We start from the raw sequence: 25,585 nt of genomic DNA on the forward strand, positions 1-25,585 counted from the left end.
TGACAGCTTAGGTCCGCTCCCACCACCGCTGCTGCTCTCGCCAGCCGTGAGCCCAGTTTCTGGCCTAGTGGTGCTCCTCCTGTGAGAGTGCACTGACCACTAGGGCGTAGCTCCTGCACTGTCTGCCCCCTGGTGGTCAGTGTGTGTCATAGTGACCGGATGCCCTACCTCACACCATATATAAAAAATAACTCAAAATAGATCAGTCCAGGCCAGTCGATTTGCATATTACGCTTTTATAATATAGGATAAACTTGACCTCCTCCCCAAATTGGAGTGCATGTGTGTGAACTAAGTCTTATATAAATCAGGAAGTCAACAGATAATGTTTCAAATTGGTTTATCAAGAACAGCAGTATATTTTTAGAGGTAATGTCTTAAGATAGCAGTTCTCAACCTGTGGGTTGCGAACAATGAAAATACATCCTGCATATCAGATATTTACATTACAATTCATAACAGTAGCAAAATTACAGTTATGAAGTAGCAACAAAAATAATTTTATGGTTGGGAGTTACCACAACTTGAGAAACTGTATTAAAGGGTCATGGCATTAGGAAGGTTGAGAACCACTGTCTTAAGATAATGTCCTAAAGAACAACAACAAAAATAGTTAAAAATGGGTGCTTCTGGGAAGTGAGACTGGGTAGATGTAGGTCACTAGACAAATGCTTTACATTGTCATTCTTTCTATACTATATTTTTTATCATGTGCATTTGTGATATTGATTAAACAAACAAATAAAAGTATTATAAAATTAAAAATATTTCATTTACTTTTGTTGTACAAGTTCTATATAAGTAAGTAAGCAAAATGTGTTTTGTGTATATAATCTTCAATCTGTAAAATGGCATCAAGTAGATAGAAATGAAACAAAATAGGATGTTAGGCTGTGTTTTGTTCATGGGAGTGGTAATTTCTTCTCTTAGCAAAGGAAATTATAACTGAGGGACATTATCCATACATAGATAAAGCCCTTTGCAAATGCAGCATTACTCACCTGCTCTTTTAGGTTAAAGCATTTGGTTAAACTTGAAAGGTCATTTATCACCTAAAAGGGAGCACTTATGGGCTGTTTGGGCCCTTTTAGCTGGTTTACTATAGCATTAAGCTTGCTTATGGAGAGATTTGCTTGCATCTGCAGTCTATACACGAGCTCATTAATGCATTAAGAAACCTCATTTTGCTGAGTCAGGTTAGAGGTATCCCTTGTTCAGTACAGTGTCATGCACACTGTGGGCAATCAGCATTTTTTTTATTGTCTTTTTCACAGTCAGGGAAAGTCACTATGCCTGTTTTGACTCAATTCCAAGACAAATTACAAGATGACATGAAAGGTTATGGAAAGGTCATCAGGCTAGGCTAGTCTGTTGGTTTTGGTCCCCAAGGTCAGGTCATTTTCCAGTGTAGTGTGGGAGTCATACTGTGATACTCATGAATTTTCAGGGTCAGCCCTGCTTTCAAACATGCTAGCCTCTTTTCAGACTACAGATTCCAATTTTGAAAGAGCAAGAAGTGACTTTAACAAAATAATGTTGCCATTAGTTTCTGATCATTGCATTTATATGCATTCATTATATGAAATTAGGGAAAAGTGTTGAAAAATGTAAAAATCATATTTAGTTTCATACCTCAGAGATAGCCACTATTAATATTTTGGTATATTTCCTTCTAGTTTTTATTTCTATACATATATATGTTACATATATGTAAATTGAGATTATATCATGGGTGTTCTATGATCCTACTTTTTTCATATTTATAGTGAACAATTTCCACTCTAATTAAATATTATTAAAAACAGGATATTATGCCATCATACGGATTTTCAAAATTTATTTAAATGTGTTGTTGATCTGGGGACATTAAGGTTATTTTCATTTTTTACTTTTGTGAATAATAACTCTGCAATGGAAATTTGAAATAAAATTTTATCTTTTGATTATTTAATATAGAGGAAGTAGCAATATGATCCAATGATCATAAATATTTTTAGGACTCTTGAGACAAATATGTAACATTGTACTCCGAGAAGTTTATACTAACTGATACTCCACCATCTGTGTATAAAGTGAAATTTAATTGATTCTCCCCTTCCATTTCTAGGTGTTGCAATTTCCAGTTTGGCAAATGAAAATTATGTCTTTCTATTAATTTTCTGTTTTATTAATAAAATTAAAGTTTTTCATGTTTATTGACAATTTTCCTTTCTTTGTTCATCTACTTTGTACATTTTTCTGTTGACAGATTTGTCTTTTCCAACTTTATTTGTCAAATTCAAGAGGTGACTGAGAAGCAAAAAGAAGTGTAGTAACCAATATGAGAGTTAACAGTTTAGATGCTCCTATTCTTTGATCATGCTCAAATGCCAAAGTTGTGTTTGTTTTTATTTTTTAAACAAAAATGTTTGTTTGTTTGGAGGTGCTGATTTTATCACTTTAGTGTGGCAGTGTCATTATAGAAGAAAAAGTTCATCAAAGCTGGAAAGGAGTGTCAGAAAGTTATTTTTAAGGAGTGTGGTTTGGGCTTTGAATGTTGAACTCTCAACAGCTCATAATTTGTAATAGCAGGAGCTTAATTTTTAGGTGTTTTGTTTTTAAACATCTACTGTGTGTCTAAAATATCTTTTAATCACATAAAACTCCTGTGAGATAGGAATCATTATCTGTGCTTCACCATTGCATAATTGGATTCAGAGAGGTGGAGTCACTTTCCGAGCCACACAGCTGGTCTAGCAGTGGCTCAGGATTTCAGCTACAGAAGTGAAGTCTCCCAAAGCAACAGGATTCTTGCTGAATTCCAACAAGATTAAACTCAATTGAACAGAGTTACTAAGATAAGGTTGTTTGTTGCTGTTGTTTTTTGTTCTCACCTGCCTTTGACTTGCCTTTTGTTCAGTCTAATATGAATCTTTGAGAATTCTCTGAGGTCCTCCAATTTCCTTTTTGTAATTCTTCACTTTTACGTCCTGAAATGTATTTATGTTGCTGAAAAAAAAAGCAGTTATTTTGTTTAATAATGCTTTGATAAAGAAAGGAAAGTACAATTCTAGGAAAGCCCTTTAACCCACTTTCTAAAGCAGCTATGATATATATATTACAGGTCCGATGCACGAAATTCGAGCAAGAGTAGGCCTTCCTTCCCCTGGCTGGCTACCAGCACCACTTCCCTCTGGCACCCAGGACTCAGGCTTCCCATGCAGCCCTGGCTTCGCCCAGAAGATTGTCTGGAAGGGTCTGGAAGGACGTCTGGTCTAATTAGCATATTATGATATATATAAATATATATATATATATATATATATATATATATATATATATATATTAAAGTTATAGATGGGAAAATTTTATCTCCCACTCCTCAGCTCCCACTGCCACCCATCTTCTCTGAATAGAGGGGCTGATGATGCTGTCCTTTTTAATTTGCACAGTATGAGTTCTTCAGAGTATCTAAGCTAAATCTTTTGGGGTCAGTGTTAAGAAGAAGCCCAGTTGGAATTAGTCTTTAAAAACTTTCCTTTATGCCGTGGCCAGTTTGGCTCAGTGGATAGAACGTCGGGGCTCAGTGGATAGAGCGTTGGCTTGCGGACTGAAAGGTCCTGGGTTCGATTCCGGTCAAGGGCATGTACCTTGGTTTTGGGCACATCCCCAGTGGGAAGTGTGTAGGAGGTGGCTGGTCGATGTTTCTCTCTCATAGATGTTTCTAACTCTCTATCTCTCTCCCTTCCTCTCTGTAAAAAAATCAATAAAATATATTAAAAAACACAAAAAAAACAAAAAAACTTTCCTTTATATCACTTGCTCTCCTCTTCCCCTTTCAACTCTTCACTGCTATTCTATTTTTACTTAGATCAGTTTCTGACTTTGGATAGTTTCCTTTTATTTCAAGATTAATAATTATCTATTCCTTACCATATCTGATTAGATAAATGAGCAGTTGTGGATTGGGATAGAAATTTCTGACAAGTGAGCCCCTGAGAACTCTTGAGGACTTTAACTTTTCCATTTTCTTTGCCACTTTCATGCTAAATTTGAGACAGTTTTGTGTCTTTTTCTGCCTATTCTTTTTGCCCTGTAGTTTGATGATTAATTGTTGATTCCTTACTTTTTCTTTACTGATTTTTTTTAATCCTCACCCAAGGATATGTTTAAATATATATATATATATATATATATATATATATATATATATATATTCAGACAGGAATGGAGAGGGAGAGAGAAATATCAATGATGAGAAAGAATAATTGATAGATTACCTCCTGCATGCCTCACACTGGGGATCGAGCCCACAATCCGGGCATGTGCCCTGACTTGGAATTGAACCGTGACCTCCTGGTTCATAGGTCAATGTTCAACCCCTGAGCAATGCTGGCTGGGCAGGATATGTTTTTTTTTTGTTTTTTTTTAAATTGATTTTTAAAGAGAGGAAGGGAGAGAAAGAGAAACATCTATGTGAGAGAGAAACATTGATCAGTTGTCTCCTGTATGTGCACTGAGAGAGGATTGAATCCACAACCTAGGCATGTGTCCTGATTGGGAATCGAACCTACAACCTATTGGTGTATGGGATGATGCCCCAATCAACTGAGCCACCTGACCAGGGCTTTACTGATTGTTTTTATTTGCCTCCTTTAAACAAGTCAGAGCTTCTTTAGCTTTTAAAACCTTATGTTTTTTTTTATCATTAAATTTTTGTATTTTCTTCCATCTTTCCCGAACAGATAGACTGTGTCACACTGTTTTCATCACCAAACTCTCTGTATCCTCTCCCATTTGGTTTTTATCTCCCCATCTCATGAAGATTATAATATAAAATTAGGCTTCTGTGACTTAATAGATCTCTAAAGTATTAACTCAGAGTATTTGCTTCAGTCTTCACCAGAGTGGTTTTTATTGTGAACTCTACTTCCAGGACAGCAGCTTCTTTGTCCTCTGGGTGCGCAGTCACTCAAAGTGCTCTTTCTGATACGACATGGCCATTGATGCACTCATTTCCTAGGGTCATAGGACTTTAGAACAATTAGAGATTATCTAACTGAATTCTTTCTTGGACAGATCAGTTGAGGACACAGAAGCCTCAAAGCCCACATTCAAGATCAAGGATAAGAACCCTAGGTCTCCCAGGTGGACTCTAAATGCGCTAGACTGGATCAGAATTCCTCATGTTTCTTATCTTTACATGGATTCATTTTCCCATACATTTCAACCACATAGTAGGAGCTATTTCCCCCTACTGTGGGGGAGCATGAGGCTGCTGTGTTTTCCTCAGGCTGATGGGGGCTGAAAGGAGGGTGTTTTAGGACTGCTGGGAGAGTGGGGGGAGGAGCAGTACTCTGCATGGGGGAGGGGAGAGGACTGAAGATGATGAACAATTGTGCTCCTCAAGACACACCACAAAGAAGCCTTTACTATTGCCCCTGCCCTTAACCCCAGCTGTATTAACCAGTGCTCCACCTCTGTGTCCAAAGACACTATGTAGCCCAGTTGGCATGGCTTAGTGGTTGAACATCCACCTATGAACCAGAAGGTCACAGGCTTAATTCTCAGTCAGAACACATGCCCAGGTTGCAGGCTCGATCCCCAGTGTGGGGGGTGCAGGAGGAAGCTGATCAATGATTCTTTCTCATATTTGATGTTTCTATCTCTCTCTCTCCCTTTCCCTTCCTCTCTGAAATCAATAAAAATATATTTAAAACAAAACAACAAAAAAGCAAAGACTCTATGTACACATTCCTGACTTACCTGGTGCATGGATTTGTGCACATTGAAAGGAAATCAATTAGAAGGAATATTTTAATATTGCTATTTGCCCTTTCTCTATAATAGAAGTGTCAACCAAATTCACAATCGACAATGACAGATCAAAACACATGCATGCGATTGGTGCCAGTGAGAGCTTTATATGTATCACTCATGCGTGAGTCAACTTAGCTTTTAAAATCTATACTAGAGGCCCAGTGCACGAAATCTGTGCAGTCGGAGGGTTGGGAGGTCCCTCAGCCTGGCCTGAACCCTCTCACAGTCTGGGAGCCTTCGGGGGATGTCTGACTGTTAGCTTAGCCCCGCTCCCCGCCTAAGCCATCAGTCGGGCATCCTTAGTACTTCCGGGGAGGCAGAAGAGGCTCCTGCCACCGCCGTTGCACTCACCAGCTGTGTGCCCGGCTTCTGGCTGAGCAGCACTCCCCCTGTGGGAGCACACTGACCACCGGGGGGCAGCTTCTGCATAGAGCGTCTGCCGCCTGGTGGTCAGTGCGCATCATAGAGAGCAGTTGTTCTGCCATTCGGTTGATTTGCATATCAACCTTTTATTATATAGTATATATAAAAGCCTAAGTGACCGAACTACCAGTCGACTGGTCACTATGATGCACACTGACCACCAGGGGGCAGACGCTCAATGCAGAAGCTGCCTCCTGGTGGTCAGTGCACTCCCACAGCCAACCTCCCACGGCCATTCAACCTCCCACAGTCCCTCCCCCTGTTGACTGGCCCCGATCACCCCAATAGGGCCGGCTAGCCAACCTCCCGTGACCCCGATTGGCTCTGATCACCAGCCAGGCCGAGGGACCCCACCCATGCAAGAATTCTTGCACCAGGCCTCTAGTATATAGATAAACTTGCTTAATTATATGTGCTTTCTGATTTAGCTAAACTTTTTCCAGCCAGTGAAGCACCCCAACTTCTCTTTCATGTAATTGTCAGCAACATAGCCCTAAATATCAACACAAAGCTGATTACTATTGTAGATCACGCGGGGAGAACAAAAGGTAAAATATTTAACTGTAGCAGTGTTTGACTATATTCTGTGCAGTGAGAAAACTGAAGTCATTTTCAAGTTCCACCATTTCTTACTTCTTTTCAGGTGGGTCAAATTTCTAAACTTTCTACATCTCCATTTTCCAGCTAATGAAAAGAAAATAGGACTCTATTGAGTCTCCTCTCTACTTACTCTAGGACTTCTGTGAGGATCAAATGAGATGAGGCACAGGAAAATGCTTCACAGACATTTGGTTAACCTGTAAAATGTTTACACCTGGCTATAAAGCAAGTTGGGTTCCTGGGCTGAAGAAACTCCAAGGAGGCTAGTCGCTAGGGAGAGGAAGCCAGGCATTGCTACATGATGTCATTACCGGGCATCCACAGTGACCGTTTCCGGGCTGGGCTGGGCTGTGGGCCACATTTTGCGCCATGGGGTCTTGGCAGCATTGGCTGCGATTTGGTGGGGTGTCGCTCTGGGGGTGGTGGCAGGGCCTGTGTCCCACTTGGGGGAAGCCGAGTGTTGGTTTGTCGGTGCCAGGTCCATGGTGCCATTTATTTTTAAATGGCCAGTGCGCATCACGGCAGCTCCTGTGTTGAGCGTCTGCTGCCTGGTGGTCAGTGTGCGGCATAGCTACTGGTTGGATGGACAGACACTTAGCCTTTTATATATAGACAATCCTTGGGTTACGTCGGACTCGGCGTACATTGTTTCGTGGTTACCTCACCATCTCCCATTTATTTATATAAAAAAAGTTCCGTCATTTCGACGTATGTACATATCTGCTTTATGTTTTTTATTATTTATTTACCACAAGGTCAGGAACTGTTATCTTTCTTTTAATTTTTTTTTACTGTTTCACTTCATTACTGCTGTGTATGTGCTCCATATGAATGACGTAGGTGCTTATGTAGGTGGGTTCCAACTTATGGCGAAAATCGCGTTATGTCATGCTGTAGGAACAGATCTCCGACGTAACCTGAAGAACCTACTGTATATAGATTCTTTAATTCAATAACATCTGTAAGGAATGTTCTTTTGGCTTTCCTCCACTTTCTTAGCTCTTATCACAGTATTTGACATGTAGTAAATACTTGTGATGGTTAATATTATGTGTCAACTTGGCCACAGTAACTAGATATTTGGTCAAACACCAGTCTGGATATTGCCATGAAGTTATTTTTAGGATTAGATTAACATTTAAATTCATAGTCATTGAATAAAACAGATTACACTCCATAATTGGAGGGCCTCATCAAATCAGTTGAAGGCTTTAAGAGAAAAACAAATTGAGGTCCCCTGAAGAAGAGGGAATTCTGCCTCTAAACTGTCTCCAGAGTTGCAACATCAACTGTTCCTGGGTCTATAGCCTGCGGGCCTACCCTCCAGATTTTGGAATTGTCAGCCACCACAATCCAGTGGGCCAATTCCTTAAAACAAACTTCTCTCTAGAAATAGAGATAGAGATAAACATATATATGTATGTATCCATATAGTATATACTATTGGTTCTCTTTCTCTGAAGAACTTTAATACAATATTCATGTTTTTTTAAATAAATTTTTATTGATTTCAGAGAGGAAGGTAACGGGAGACAGAGATAGAAACATCAATGATGAGAGAGAATCATTGATTGGCTCTCCCCACCCCCCGGCCACACGCCCCCATCAGCCCCACAACCTGGGCAGGTGCCCTGACCGGAAATCAAACTGTGACCTCCTGGTTCACAGGTTGATGTTCAATCACTGAGCCATGCTGGCCAGGCACAATAGTCATATTTTTAAGTCTAGTTAACATCCATCACCATACATAGTTATAAGAAAATGTAAGATTGCACATATAAATGAAATTGTATAGTATTTTTCTCTCTCTCTGACTTATTTCATTTAGCCTTATTTCATCATGCCTTTAAGACTCATCCACGTTGCTGCAAATGGCAAGATTTCATTCTTTTTTTTATGGCTGAATAATATTCTAATATATATAAATACAGTAGTCTCTCTTTATCTGGTTTCACTTTCTGGGATTTCAGTTACTTGCAGTCAACTGTAGTCTAAAAATATTAAGTGGAAAATTCCAGAAATTCATAAATTTTAAATCCATGTTGTATATGTTACCTGCTTGTTAGTCACTTAGCATCTGTCTCAGTTATGAGAGAGAGAGAGAGAGAGCGAGAGAGAGGGAGAGAGAGAGAGAGAGAGAGAGAGAGAGAGAGAGAGACCGCATTTTCATCACTTTTATTACAGTATATTGTTATGATATTTCATTATTAATTATTGCTGTTACTCTTAATGTACCCAACTTATAAATTAAACTTTATCATAGGTATGTATGTATAGGAAAAACATAGCAACTATGAGGTTTGGTCCTATCTATAGTTTTAAGCAACCATTGGGGGCCTTGAAATGTTTTCCTCACACATTAAGGAGGACTACATTACCACATTTACTTTATCCATTCATCCATTGACAGACATTTAGGTTGTTTCCATATCTTGGATATTGTAAATAATGCTTCAGTGAATATGGGGTGGATATATCTTTTCAAGTTAGTGCATTTGTTTTCTTCAGACAAATACTCAGAAGAGGAATTGCTGGATCATATGATAGTTCTATTTTTAATTTTGGGGGGAGCCCCCATACTGTTTTCCATAGTGACTGCCCTAATATACATTTTCGCTAACAGTGCACAAGAGTTCCCCTTTCTTCATATCCTTGCCAACACTTACTATGTTTTGTGTTTTTGATAATAGCAGTTAAAAAAGGTGTGAAATGATATCTCATTGTGGTTTTGATTTTCATTTCCCTGATGCAAATTCTTTAAATTCTTTAAAATTGTAACATTCTATGAATAATGATTTAAAAAATAATTTTTAATATCTGGAACTTTACCATAAAGTAATTCACTTATCATCTGTCAAAGAGATTGTGTATTATCTCACACCACAATCAAATTCTTTGTGAATTTAAGGATTAAGAGTGGAAGAAAATATTGAACATTTAGAAAATATCTGGGTAGGGGTTTGCCAAGTTTGAAGGCAAGAGAAGCAAGTGCTAACTAAAAGACTGGTAATCAAAAGGAAATATTTGGAAACAGTTTTTTTGTTTCTTTTTCAAAAACAATGAGGGTGGTATGTTAGGAAAAAAACAAATATGGAAGTGGGATAAGTTATATGTAACACATATGACAAGGACGTATGTCTTTATAAAGAGCTCTTTCAAACTGAGAAGAATAAATTTAAAGTTCATACAAGAGATAAACGGCATGGGTAAAAAATTTACCCAAGAGGAAATCTTTGAAAGGGAAGGAACTATTTGAAAAACAAAAAGTTCAACCCCATTAGTAGGGAAATGCAAATTAAAATATGATGCAACTTCCATCTATCATATTATTAAGATTTTAGCGAGACTAATGCTGACTAATGCTGAGTGTATTGTGAAATGGGTACTTTCATACAAGGCCAGTGGAAATCATAATTGGTACAACTTTTCTGGAAAGCCCTTTGACAACGCCTATCAAGACTGTCTGATGTTATAATTACACTTCTGGGACTCTAGCCTAGAAAATTAACTTGGTTAAAGATTAATCCACAAAGATATTCAACAGAGTGTTATTTAATTGCAAAAACTGGAAAGAACTGAAGTGCCTAAGAGTAAGAAAATTCTATAAGCCACCATTTAAGCTAATGTTCGGAACTATAAATGCCATCTAATAACTATAAAGAAGAGATTATAAAGCTCATGATGTAACGCTGTCAGAATAAAAAAAACACTTAAAGCTGTGTTTATAGGTAGAATTTGACTATAAAAAACTGCTATAAGAAAAAAAAACACTGAAAGAAAACATAACACAATAATTATAGGGTTTTGAGTCATTTTATGAATTTGGCTATTTTTCATTCCTCTGTACTTTTCAGTTTTATGCAATTTTTAATTTAATACATGTGTACTGGTTTTTTTCTCATAGGCCATATCCTACTCTAGGTGTTGAGGATATGATGGTAGATAAGACTGGAAAGTTCCCTGTTTTCGTTTTAGTGGGGCTGAAATAGTAAATAAGCTAATTACAGATTGCAATAACAACCAGAAAGGATGGGGAGCAGAAGATCATTTGTCCAGGGGACTGTGTGAAGGTCTGTCTTAGGTGATGTCATTGGAGCTGAGACTTGAAGAATTGGAAGGAGAAGAAGAGCAAGGGGCTGTGAGGGGGAAAGAACTTGTTATTTAAAGCTACAAAAGAGACCAGTGTGCCTGGGGGACTGAGATCTAAGAAATTGGGTTTGAGAAATAGTAAGAACCCGGACTTACTAGCCTATTGGGTCATAATAACAATTACGGATTTTGTTTTATTTTAAATGTAATTGGAATCCATTGAATATCACTCTTCTCCCAAGCAGGAGACAATAAAATGTGTCAAGACTGAACAGTTTGATGAGACATCACTTACACTGCCAATGTAAGAAAAGAAAATACCTTCTCAAATTCCATGAGAATTATATGGGAGGATAACAGAAGAAAAGTGTCCTGTGATAAAGGGACGCTGTTTTTTTGTTTGTTTGTTTGTTTGTTTGTTTGTTTTGACATGATGCTCCAGATGGGAGACCCCAAATAGTTTTTTTTTTTAATTCCTTACATGACTACAAAGTCTAAAGTTGTGATCATGTGTATATTGTGATTAAGGGATCAGGCCAGAGCCTGCATCTAATCCAACTAAGAAAAGCTGTGAACTTTCCCTCCACCTCCTCGAAATATCATACTGGTATTGAAAAGAACATTAGATTCTCATAGGATAAATATAGGACAAGAAAAATCATCTTGTTATCCACTGCAGAAGTTTCATTGAAATAACAGTGCATGATTTTGAGTACAAACCTGTCCTCCTTGGATGCTCTTTTGTAAACACAACTCTCTCTTTTTGTCTATCATGGATAAGATAACCCTAATGTTACTTATATAGAGAATTGGGGCACGAGCTAAGAGCAGCAGAGGGCTATAAAACTGGAGGGGTCTTTAGAAATCTTTTCGTCTATTTCCTGACATCATCATATTTTAGGTGAGGAATCTACTAGTAAGATGTTGAGGTTGAGAAACTTGTCTGAAGCCTTACGTGGTTCATGGTAGAGGGGGGCTGAAAACTCAGGTTTTATTTAGTGCTGCTTTGGGACCGAGGACATTCAGAATGACCAGTACTATCATTCAAAACATGCTAGAACCTCGGTAAATAGAGCCCTGTGCTGGAAGTGAAAGTTTTCCTGGGCAGAATCCAGTTAGGATGAACCCATCCCTTCTCAGCTAGAAAGTTGAGGCTTTCTTGAATGAGAAACATATATGCCACTTTGCATAAAGGGACAGTTTTCCTTTGTCCTGAGTATATTCCTCCTATATTTTAGGAATTCTGAATTTCTTTGGATACAGCCTGGCAAATAGAATTTCTAAAAGTCGAGTCTCTATTAAAAGCTCATTTGATCCAAAAGTTTGCGTTTATATTGCCCATATCTTATTGCTTTCTTCTTCTACTCTACTTTTCCTTACTAATAAGAAAGAAAAATGCTTTTAAATGCTCGTATGACAAGAAATCAAAGTTCTGAAAAGGAACAGAAAAGGAAAAGAAAATCTTTGCCTGATTTTCTTTGCTTCTGTCTGGCTTTACCTCATAGTCACGATTATTGGTTGTATTGGCTTCTTTCTTGTTTTCATACTTTCAGATTCAGTACACTGATGAGCTTGAGTTGTATATTTTTTTAAATTCAAAAGCCTACAAATGATGAATATTACATATTCAGCAGGTCAAACTAAAGAGTTTTCTGAAATTAAAAAATATTTTGTGTTCACTAGCCTGCTCTAAAATTAGGAATATTGGCCTGGCCGGTATAGCTCAGTGGTTGAGTGTTGACCTATGAACCAGGAAGTCACTGTTCGATTCCCAGGGTCAGGGCACATGCCTTGGTTGCAGGCTCGATTTCAAGTAGGGATTCATGCAGGAGGCAGCCAATCAACGAATCTCTCTCATCATTGATGTTTCTATCCCTCTCTTCCACTCCCTTCCTCTCTCTGAAATAAATTTTAAAAATATATATTTAAAAAATAAAAATAAAATTTGGAATATTGAATTAACTAATGTTTGGAAAAGAGGAAAGGGTATGTGTCAGAAATTTACATAACACACTGGTCAATAGTTATTTTATTATAGAGAACCAAAATGTTGAAAACTTAGGAAATATAAAACCAACTTATTGCAAATCGTATCTAATTCAAAACAATGATTATTTCTCAAGAAATATTTGATCACTTTGGTTCATTTTTTTGTAGTGTGATAGTTTTCACATCTCTGGACACCAGCGTGTGCTTGCCATCACCTGTAAACATGGACAAAAAGTTATTTTCTGGTTGATTAGAAATGTGCACATCCATTGGTTTCATGCAGGTAACAGATGTCTTGAGGTAACAGATGTCTTGGCTTTTACAGACTAATTGACAAAAACGGGAAAGAGGATAATTAAAGGGATGGGACTAGACACAGGGAAAGTGCAGTCTTCCTTGTGGGGAAAAATCCAATAGCCCTCCTTATTATGGGTAATTACCTTCTTCTTCAATTTCATTTGCTATCTTTTTCCATATGACTCAAAGAGAGTATAAGGGCAAAGTATAAAATAAAGAAACATAGGGCTGGACTAGTCTGCTAGTAACAGGATTTATCCTGTCATGGAATATTCTAGTATAATTGACTCATTTAACAGCAGTTTAAAAAAACAACACAACAAACAAACTATGAAAGCATAAGTCTAATCACTAATGGCAACTTAAGTTTTCATTGGCAATACAAAGGTTCATGTTGAGGATGGTTGACATAAATATGGTTTAATTGTATACCAAATGTGACCATGTTGTGGATTGGTGGGAAAGAAAAATTGCAAGACTGAACGAGGTGTGTGTTAGATATACATCTTAGGCTCTTGTAATTTGCTCTTTGTTTTCTGTCAGTGCTATAGTACTGCCAATTGACCTGAAATAAATGAGAACATTTAGCAGATGTTTGCAGCTGTTATCATCAACAAATTCTCAATTTTGGCAGTGTTTTCCATTGTGCAACATTCAAAGTAAGGTGTCATTTACTACCTCTTAACTGTATAATCTGGATCTATATTCTTCTTCTGATTTATTCCTTTCACTTTAAATGAAGGTAATTTTATAGCCTGTTAGTCAGTGAGTATCCATGTTATTCCTTGATGAGAACTATTATGCAATTGTTTTCTAAAGAGCTAGTATTGTTTTGAAGAGAAAGTATCAGGTTAGGTACCTAGAAGCTTACACTTATTTCAAAATTCAGATAACCTGAAAGATTAGGTTCTTTGGGCTTGATGCAAGGCCCAGGCTATTGACTTTTATTGGACCACCTGTCTCCTCATAAAATAGGTAGGTAGAATTGTTTTAAACATATTCAATGTTTTAAAAGGTAATTGGGACAATGCAGATCAAAATCTCAATTATTAAGTTGATTATTAATTTCCTTCTGCTGAATAGAATTACATTTTATTCACATTCATTAGAAACTGGTGAGATGGGAGAATGGTTTCTGTCCCCATTTTTAAAAAAATCAGCTTTAGTAAAATAGAAGCAACATTTGCTTGAGTAGTCTAATGACCACATTAATTCAGTTACTTGATCTTTTTGAGCCTCATTTCATCATCTATAAAATGGAGATAGTGACAGGTAACACCCACAGTTGCACTGGGAATTATACGCAGTGATAAACACATGAGGAACTAGCATATGTCTGATTGTTGAGTACTTTACGGTTGTGTTCACTCAGTGGGTCCATATTCCTTAATTGCCTTGGTTTCCAGGTTAGGCTTCTCTTGGAAATAGAAAATTCAAGGAGGCTCTGATGAGGTGTCTAGTAACAAACAGATTGAGATTGTGTGTCAGGAGATTTATAATCTCAACTTCAGCCCCTAAAAATATGAGATTGAAGAATAAACAGAGTAGAGTCAGTTTCTTTAAATCAAAGAATGTTCCTTATTTTGTAATTGTGAAAATCCATAAATTATAAATTTATAAAGTCATAAAATGCTGGTACCATATGAGACTTCAAGATTTCTGGATCCGCTGCCTCCCCCAGTTTATTTCTCATTTTTAGAGGAAGGCAGTGAGAGCCCATGGAATTCAACATCTTCTCCAAAGTCAATCAGCCTGTGAGTGACAGAGCTGGGACTGGGACCTTCATCTTTTCCTGACCTTTATCTGGACTGTCACCAGACACCACCCTGCTCTGGGACTGCCTATCTAGGTTCTAGCACAAACAATGAAAAGAATGAGAACATTGAACTTAGTGAGCAGAGCAGAAAAAAGATATATTTCCTTGTTATGCCTTTGAAATGGTCTGTGCACCTAGTTATTTCAGCCATTCCTTTATGGATCACCAATATATTTTGATTGTTTGCATAGGACAATGAGCTTCATTTCCTTCAGTAGGAAAAATACATACTCACTAATAATTGCATAGTACTTTCTAAGTACCAGGCACTGTTCTAAGGACTTTACATAGGTAAGCTAATTTATTCTTCATAACAACACTATAAAGAAGTATATTTTTCTTATCTTTCATATAAAGAAATGGAAGCATAGAGGGGCCAAGTAATGCCCAAGATTACAAAGCTAGTCTAACTAGGATTTGAAGGCCTTGAGGTTGGAATTGGAAGATGCTAGAGAGATTTCACTTTCAGAAGACACTTGGGTGGGTGGATCCTCATTGTATGAGCTCTCTGTTATGCAAAGAAAGTGACTTAAAAATCACATCACTTAGATTTTATATATCTAGTTTTGCTGAATACCAACAAATCTAGATTATAGAGTTCCACCATAGCACACAAATATCAACAACAGAGTACATTTATTTTATTAAAAAAGTTAAAAGTATATCCACTTTATTCATGTCCTTTCCCCTCTGCCCTCTTCCTCTCAGCATTTTTAAAAGTAGTTCTTTATTGTTGAAAGTATTACATATGACCCCCTTTACCCCCATTGACCCCCTCCAGCCCACCCCTGCCCGAATGTACATCTGTTACCCTCAGAGTACATTTAAATTGATCACAACTGGAATAAATAGAAGAATGCGCCATTATGCTTGGTCCAAAGTTGTTAACAAAATAGTATTTTAGTTTATGTTTGTATTTCTCTTAGCACATAGGAATGAAAATACTTCTGGGGATGATATTCTACTAGTCAAGAAAAAATTATCAAAGGAAGATATAATTTCTATTAATCACTATGTAATTTTTTCTTTCTAACTCACCCTTTTATATAAGAATATTATCCATATTTGCTCTTATATTAGTAGTTGAAGTTGAGTATATTAATTGCCATTTATGTATTGAATATTTTATAGGTATAAACTCAGCTCCAAATTGACCAATTAGTAATTTAAAGACTTTCATTTGAGTAAAAATGATTGCATTGTAAAAGTTTGGATAGTCAGATAATTGTTGGGGACAGTTATAATTTTTTTAAAAGTTTATTAAAATAAAAATATTTTATTGTATTTTTTTAAAACAATGGTATTAATAAAATTTAAATAAGTTGCTCATCACTTTCTGGACTTTTCTGGCTGACAGATATTTTACATCAGAATACAAGTACTGCATCCCTTGGACCATGTGAGTTAATGTGTGTGTGTGTGTGTGTGTGTGTGTGTGTGTGTGTGTGATGTGCGTGTATGGGAAGTGGGGAATGTGGAGGAAATCTGTGAAGCGAACAAATTAATTTAGCAAAATGTAGTTTTTTTTGAAAGTTTTATTGCAGTAGATATATGAAATTGTATAATTGATGTGTTTTGCTTTATTGAATAGATGTGTTCATTAAAGAAAATTGCCTGAAGGTCATGGTGTATATTCAAATGACTCTCATGCTAACATGTATTCATTAGTGAAGAGGGGGAAGTATAATGGCTCATCAGTGCCTTAAAGTTACTAGGAGGATAACAATGTTAAATGTTACAAAATATACCTGTAAAGACTCACACTATTTTTTTTAGCTGTAAATATCTATGGTTAGGTTTGTATTTAGCACATTCACTTAAAAGATTACAGGAGAAAGAGTAAGTGAACAGAATAAACTGTGCCGTTTGGTTGCACAGCTGCTGTGATCACACTTGAATGTTCCACAAGTGATGCCAGACAGGCCCCTCTTGGTTGCTGTGTTACTGTATCCTAGTGTTTCATAGGAGCTATTGATTTAGGAATGAGCTGATTAAGCTTAAGAAGAAGAGATTAGAGAGACCATGGATGAGAAAATTGTTTTAAAATATAATAGCAATAAATTCATAAGCATCCAAACAAAGTAAGTGACGATTGGGCAACCTGTTTAAACAAAACACCTGACTCAGAGAGCGTTAATGTGTTCAGCATGTATTTATCTGGTGCTGTTTACTTAATCCCTCCCTCAATTTTCATTAAGATTGGTTTTCTACACCTAGGTTTGATGAAACACATTTGCATGATGTCTTTTGTATCTTAAAGCTTTTTTTGCTTGCCTTACACTTTCCAGGACTGAAGTGTGTATGTCTTTTGTGTGACTCTTCAAACTTCACCTGCCAAACGGAAGGAGCATGCTGGGCTTCAGTTATGCTAACCAATGGAAAGGAGCAGGTGATCAAGTCCTGTGTCTCTCTCCCAGAATTAAATGCTCAAGTCTTCTGTCACAGTTCCAACAATGTTACCAAAACCGAATGCTGCTTCACAGATTTCTGCAATAACATAACACTGCACCTTCCAACAGGTAAGGGGTTTATCTTTGTTCATTCCAAGTTTAATTCTACTCTTGGGAAATCATACACATAGTAGAAATCAACCTGTTTTGTGTTTCTTTAAATACAATCTGTTTTACAGTTCTCTTTATTTTTTTTTCTTCCTTTGGACCTGGTAAAATTGTCAAACGTTTAGGTGAGGTTGATTTTTTAAAATTGTGCAAGACTGTCAACACATTGACAACACATTATAATTTTGAAGAAATTTGTCTATGTGAATTACATTTTTGGAAGTGATGAATGGACCTAAAGTAAATATAAATTTGTGTGGATTATTTTAAAGGAAAGACACTTAAATATACACCAAGGAAAGAAAAAAGAAAAAAAAGAGAGAAAAATAAAATATTGTAGACTTCCAACTTGTATGGAGACAGAAGCTTTTATTATGGGTACTTTCTGCACAGCTTCTTTATGTGCCCACACTCATGTGAAAACATTCAGTAGCAGAAAGATATTATTGTTCAGATATATTCCTGCCTTCCCCCAATGTCATGGTGTTTTACCCCAATTTACAAAATATTGAAGATCTTAATCTCATATTTTATCAGCAATATGGGATCTGAAACTTTGGGGGATATTAATTCAAACCAAAAACTAACTTATGACATGAGAATGTCATGTTAGTGAATCTTCTTCGGTATTTATTAATATAGTAATAAGTGAGTGCTTGTTGATATGTTAATGTCTATATACAGATACATACTCTTCCTTATAAATTAACATTTTAAGATACTGTTATCCTCTCTTAGGCATTTGTATATCACCATATCAATATTCCGCTATAGTACCTTAAAAATTTTTTTTCTTTATTGATTAAGGTATTACATATGTGTCCTTATCCCCCCATTGCCCCCCCACACACACCTCCCCCCTCATGCCCTCACCTCCCCATTGTCTCTGTCCATTGGTTAGGCTTATATGCATGCATACAAGTCCTTTGGTTGCTCTCTCCCCCTTATCCCCACCCTTCCCTACAATCCCTCTGAGGTTTGATGATCTGATTGATGCTTCTCTGTCTCTGGATCTGTTTTTGTTCATCAGTTTATGTTGTTCATTATATTCCACAAATGAGTGAGATCATGTGATATTTATCTTTCTCTGACTGCCTTATTTCGCTTAGCATAATGCTCTGCAGGTCCATCCATGCTGTTGCAAATGGTAAGAATTCCTTCTTTTTTACTGCAGTGTAGTATTCCATTGTATAGATGTACCAGTTTTTTAATCCACTCATCTGCTGATGGGCACTTAAGCTGTTTCCAAATCTTAACTATTGTAAATTGTGCTGCTATGAACATAGGGATGCATATATCCTTTCTGATTGGTTTCTAGTTTCTTGTGATATATCTTGTGATATATTCCTACAAGTGGGATCACTGGGTCAAATGGGAGTTCCATTTTTAACTTTTGAGGAAGCTCCATACTGTTCTCCACAGTGGCTGCACAAGTCTGCATTCCCACCAGCAGTGCACAAGTGTTCCTTTTTCTCCGCATCCTCGCCAGCACTTGTTGTTTGTTGATTTGTTGATGATAGCCATTCTGACAGGTGTGAGATGGTACCACATTGTCGTTTTGATTTGCATCTCTCAGATGATTAGTGACTTTGAGCATGTTTTCATATGTCTCTTGTCCTTTCTTATGTCTTCTTTCGAAAATTATCTGTTTAGTACTTTTAACTTATTTTAAAAATAATCTGGCTGTCCTTTTTTTAATGAATAACTTTTATTTTATTTAGTACCTTGGAATCAATACCACAAGTGTAATCAGGACCCATCTTTTTTAAAAAACAATTTTATTATGGTATAATTTAGATATAATGAAACACATTTTAAGTTGATAATTTGATGAATTTGACACATATAGGATGTCCCCAAAAATGTATACACTCTTTAACAGCTGATAGCTCAATTTTGAAAATGAAATGTATTATAATAAACACATACTCTGTATGTGAATGGTTTTTAATATCTCAATTTCTAAATGTTAATTGCTAGTATATTAAAATTAATTTTGTATATTCACCATATTTCCTACAAAGCTGCCAAAATAACATATTATTTCTAGTAGATTTTGCAGATTTTTGATGTTTTTACATATATAATCATCTGTGAATACAGGAAATTTTAATCTTCCACTCTGATCTGTATGCATTTTATTTCTTGCTCTTGCCTTTTTTTGCACTGGCCAACACTGCCAATATGATGAATAGGAGTGATGAGAGTGAAGTTCCGTGCCTTTCTCCTGTTCTGGGAGGAATGTCTTCACTTTTTTACCATTAAGTATGATGTCTTTTAGTTCTTTTAATAGATGCCTGTCATCAAGCGAGGAAACTTACTTTTATTCTCACTTTAGGGGAAAGTGTTCTTATTGTGAATAAATATTAAACTTTCTCAAGTATTTTCATGACTTTATTGAGATTATCACATGATTTTTCTCTTTTAGTCTATTGATATCACAGATTACATTAATTGCTTTTTCAACTATCTTTCATAATAGGGAAGATGTGTGTTGTCTATCCAGTAATTATTCCTATGTGACAATTCATTGAATTCATTTTCTTTTTACTTAAACTAAGAATGTGCTTCTGATCAAGGCATTGTGTGATAAGCTGATATGAAATGGAACAGCGCTGTATATGCAGTCATCCGGTGGCAGGCTGTTCTCGCTGGGAGGCAGCACTAAATGGTTCTTAGCTGTGTTGCAGCAGCAGCTGTTTGGAGAGGCATTGGGAATCTCCAGGCTGAGCACCGACACAGCCGGTGCCAGGAACACCGCTGCTTCAGTGTCATCAGTGAGTGTGATTGATATCCCCTGCTCTGCCTAGCAGGGATTTATCAATTTTAAATGTGATCACGTATAGATGATATATACCGTATATATGAGAGCATTCTGAAAAATAGATCGTATGACATTTCTATAGTCATTAATACTCTGCATCACTTCCATGGGCCAAGAAAGAAAAGGTTGGGAGGTGATCAGAGGAAGTTGGAGAAAATCTGAGACATCTTTTTGAGGGAAGCCAAGTGGATCCTTGCCTCTTTGGCTCATTCATTCATCACCCTGACTGTGGGGCCATTTCTGGATAGCTGCCTTGATGTAGGGACGGTAACTCAATCGTATCATATTTCAGCTGGCCCTCTTGTTCCTTAGATCCTGTGTGTAATATTGGGCTCTTGCTTCATTTCTTTGTGACAAAGTTCCCACCTTGAATACAGCTTGTGACATTTTTCTCCTCGCTCTTACTGGTACGAGTACTGGTTCTCTCGTACTTGGCAATTAGAGAACTGTAGGAACTCACACTTGCCCTCCTAAAAAGCCTCTTATGTGTTTGACTAATTCTTAAAACTTTAGACTAATGATTCTCATTCATGTTTCCATTATGACACAAAGACAGATGTAAATTTTACATAATTTTCCCAACCTGCATTCACACACAACTGAAACAAGAATTTTATAAAATATTCTTACCATTAAAATGTGTGAGATACTCTATGCTCTTTCATTAAGTAAAAATGTTGGTCAGACCCCGCTAATAAGTTCTGTTTACAGTTTAAGAAACACTGTTTTGCTGATATTTAAAATGTGGTGATTTTAAATGGAGCAAGGACATTTATTATTTTAACTTATTAGTAAAATACCTATTAAGAATCTAGTTAATATTTTAATTTTAAGTGTTTTTTTCTTTTAAAAGGCCTTTTTAAAAACCTCCTTTTCCATTCACCTTTAATACTAAATTGAATTAAATTTATGTGTAATTAACTCAGATCTTTGTAAGCAGTATTTGCTTTAGATCATATTAAATTCAGTCACTTGCCCTTAAAACATACTTTCTTCTCTGACATTGCATGTGGATTTAATTTTTAGAAGTTAATAAATTTTTGATAGAAGTAATTTTATAGTTTGGTAGAAATACTTCCTTCCCTGAAATTTATTGAGGTAGATATGTTTTACGTCACTGGAGTGACCTTCCATGTTCAACTGTTATCACAAACTAGAGGCCTGGTGCATGAATTCGTGAATGGGTGGGGTTCCTTGGCCTGGCCAGTGATCAGGGCCTATTGAGGCCGTCTCGCCTGCCGGGGTCCTGCCCCAGCAGGTCCAGGGGTTCCCAAAGGTGTAGACGGAGTCGGCGAAGAAGGAATGACTCGGAGACAGCGTTCAGTTGATCAGCAGCCTAGCCAGGATCTCTAGCCAGGATCTCCAGCCAAGTTCTGGTCTGGATCTCCAGCCAAGTTCTGTTCAGGATCTCCAGCGAAGTTCTGGTTAGGTTCTCCAGCCAGGCTCCCCAGGTTCCCCAGCCAGGTTCGGTCACCAGATTCTGTAGCCAGGTTCTTCAGCCAGGTTCTGGCTAGGTTCTCTAGCCAAGTTCTGTAGCCAGGTTCTGTTCAGGATCTTTTGCCATGTTCTCTCGCTAGGTTCTGTCTCTAGGTTCTGTCTCCAGTTTCTGTGTCCTGTTGTCTTGTTACATCTGTATTTATACCAGTTGATTCCATCCTATTAATCTCTATTCCAAAGGTTAGGGCGTTTCTAATCTCCATTCCAGGGAGTAAAGATTATGTAGCTTAAGCATGATTGTTCATAGTTAAAGTGATTAATTACCTGCCTGGCACTTAGTTGAGGGGTTTATTCCCTCCCTAACTTCAGGGGAAAATCCCTACCTGGGGAAACAACCTTTCTCAGAGAGGAGACCTTGGTTAAAAACACATAGTGCCAAGAAGGTGAGCAAACATTTTAAGAACAGTATGCCATATATGCCAGGTCCTTTGAAACAGCAAGGATGGACCTGCCCCTGGCACTCGCCCAGTCCTGATTGGGGTCAATTGGGGTCATTGCTGCCAGCCGGCCTGGGGGAGGGACGGTGGGAGGTTGGCTGGCAGCAGGAGGTTGGCTGTGGGAGCACATTGACCACCAGGCCGGCCCGGGGGAGGGACCAAGGGGGGTTGGCTGTGGGTGTGCACTGACCACCAGGGGGCAGCTCCTGCATTGAGCATGTGTGTCATAGCAACCAGAAGATTGGTTAGGGCAGTGGTCGGCAAACTGCGGCTCGGCAAACCGCGGCTTGCGAGGCACATGCAGCTCCTTGGCCCCTTCAGTGTGGCTCTTCCACAAAATACCGACTTCTGCGCATGGGCCACAAAGTTTTAATCGCACTGTATGTGCGCACCCGCACGTGGTATTTTGTGGAAGAACCACAGTGAAGGGGCCAAAGAGCCGCATATGGCTCATGAGCCGCGGTTTGCCGACCATAGGGTTAGGGTCTATTGGTCGTAAAGGTCGCTTAGGCTTTTATATATATAGATACTTAGAGGACTTTTTCTGTGTAAAACTTGAAAGACAACAACCATTTCCAGAAACAGCCCTTTATTTGACTAGTGCTTGAAGTTCATGTTCCCACTAATGGGAAATATGTTACTATTTTCACAAAAGAAATTTGAAAAATTAAAAATAGACTATGCAAATCAGTTAAATAACAAAAGCATATATATTTTATGTAGTGTACCCTAATATCATCTTCCTGTTTGTTTTTAGACCAGATAAGAATAGCTATCTTCAATTACAGAAATATCTGCCCATCTTTCTGGGATTCTACTTTTCTTACTCTCTCTCCAGTGACCTTTGACCTCGTACGCTCAGACACCATTAATATACAGTAACTCGTGCAGATTGTCCACTCTTAGCTTTCTTTGAAATTAGGAGAGGAGCCATGTTGGTGGGGAAAATTCACCTCCAAAAAGTAACTGATGTATTCTGAACTCTTTAAGAATATTTCTGGTTTGCCCTGACTGGTGTGGCTAAATGGTTAGTGTGCTCCATGCATTGAAGGGTCTCAGGTTCGATTCTCGGTCAGGGCACATATCCAAGTTTCGAGTTCGATCCCTGGTCAGGGCACATACAGGAGGCAACTGGTAAATGTTTTTTGTTTTTTTCTCTTCCTCTCCAGATTCAATGAAAACAAAAACATATCCTCAGGTGATGATTAAAAAAAAATAAAGAATATTTCAATTTCAAAAATATAAGACTCATTTATACAAATAATATGCACTTTTGGGGTGGGGGACACCAGGTAGGGTAAGCAAATAATAAACAAAAAAGTTTCATTCACATAGGAAGACGTTTTGGGTGTGTTTTTCTGCAATGTGCTCTCTCTGTGAGCCCTCTTATAAGTTCTCACAATTCCTTCACTGATTTTACATAAATTTGGCCTTCTGTAGCTATTCCCCATGCCTCTTAAACTCTTTTTCTCATATTTGAATTTCTGATAATTCCAATATCTATAGTTAGTTTGCTGTTTTTTATTCTACTGGCTCATATTCTTTGTGGCTGTTTTCCTTGTGTGTTTTGTGATTTTCGATTCTAAGGTCATTTTTGGGGATCCATGTCTGAGGAAACGTTTGAAACCTATATTTAAAATGCAATGTGCTCCTTCAGAGAAGATTTACATTAGCTCTTGCCAGGTATCTAGGGCTGATGTTTTGATTAAGATTCTTTGGCCAACATATGGCATGAATTCTGGCTTTAAGCCTTCCTGTATGGGTCCATGCTTGTGGTAAAGAACTATTGAAGATACTTTTTTTTCTTCTGTGCCCAAAATCAAGGCTGAGACAGACAAATAGATGAATATGTTCACTGTCTGTCTCTGAACACCATGTTCTGTTTTGTTTTGTTTCCAATATAATGCCATTCATAGTTTCCTAATTTATACAAGGATCTCTAATCTGACCTTTCACTATTTCAGGAAGCAGGTTTTTTTAAAAAAATATTTTCATTGATTGTTTTAGAGAGAAAGGAAGGGAGAGAGAGAAAAACATCTGATCATTGATCAACTGCCTCCTGCACTCCCACCACCCACAACCTGGGTATGTGCCCTGACTGGGAATCAAACCGGCAACCTTTTGGTGCACAGAACCACGCCCAACCACCTTAACCACACAGGTTAGGGCAGGAGCCAGTTTTTATCTCCTGATCTTGTGAACCAGTCTGGTAAACTAAGACTTAGCCATCAAGAACTGGCCAATACCTGTAGGGCAAACGGCAGCCCTGGAGTTCAAGCACCTCTCTCACTTTGTACTGTAATTTTGCCTGATGAACAGTTCTTTTATTTTCCCACCAGCTTAATCACGTAATAGAAAAAAAGTTTTTCATTTATAGTTTATTCAGCATTTTTTGTTTGTGCTACACCAAGAAGGGCGTCTGTGGACATTTAAGTGTAACTTGATAGAAGTGGAAATTCCAGGACAGTTTATTTTTGAAATGATGCTGGCATAATTATCTATCCATCTGGAAGAAAATAGGGCTCTACAACAGTGTCATACCATATACAAAAATAAATTACAGCTCAATTAGATATCTAATTGTGAAATGCAAAACAATTTAAATGTCAGAGGAAAATTTAGAAAAAAAATGATTTTTGTGACTTTATAGTGTGAAGGCTGTTCTTAAATAAGACAGAAAATCCAACTGCTATAAAAGGAAAAGATAAATATAATTGGCTACATGCAAACTAAAATAAAAATGAATGGTAAAAGATAACATAAATAAAACCAGAGATAAATTAAACATGGGATAGAAATATTTGTAGCATATATGACTGAAAAAATAGTAACTATAATATTGTCTCTATGATTTATTAACAAAGAGACTCAGTAAAGTCACCAGCCTACTTCCAGATTTCTTGTTATGTGAATCAGTGAACACCCTTATTATTTAAGACATTATTATCTAACTTTCTCATAATTTTATCTGATACTTTTTCTCATGTGTATCTTTTAATCTAATAAGAAAAATGTTGGGTTTTGTTATTAGGGATCTCAAGGTTCAAAAAAGATAAAAGTTAAGAAACATAGTTTGCTCGAGTTGGGTTGTCTAATAGAGTCCCCATGTTTAGCAGAGATATCAAAGGTCTCTTTCCTTATTGAAAGTGTAAACCGGATATAAGCCCATCTTCTTATAATCCCAGAGAGGAAACTTGGGCTTATTATTTAACAGAGCAGGGAGGGAAAAAAAAGAGGAGAGAGAGAGAGAGAGAGA

The 25,585-nt window shown here is 37.3% G+C and overlaps 1 protein-coding gene across 2 annotated transcripts in view; it reads left to right on the top strand.

Moving 5' to 3' along the window:
- Positions 1–25,585, top strand: part of ACVR1C (activin A receptor type 1C) — an 80,189-nt gene that overhangs the window by 19,109 nt on the left and 35,495 nt on the right. Inside the window, exons 1-2 of one of the 2 annotated variants that reach the window (XM_081095175.1) lie at positions 16,371–16,412; positions 17,302–17,532. In XM_081095175.1, the coding sequence (XP_080951301.1) occupies positions 17,379–17,532 (154 nt within the window). In that variant the 5' untranslated portion in view covers positions 16,371–16,412; positions 17,302–17,378. Of the gene's footprint in view, positions 1–16,370; positions 16,413–17,301; positions 17,533–25,585 lie in introns of those variants that run through there. The other variant, XM_081095174.1, reaches the window with a different exon arrangement.

The sequence above is a fragment of the Myotis nattereri genome (genome assembly GCF_964212035.1).
Source record: "Myotis nattereri genome assembly, chromosome: 7".
Classification (NCBI taxonomy): Eukaryota; Metazoa; Chordata; class Mammalia; order Chiroptera; family Vespertilionidae; genus Myotis; species Myotis nattereri.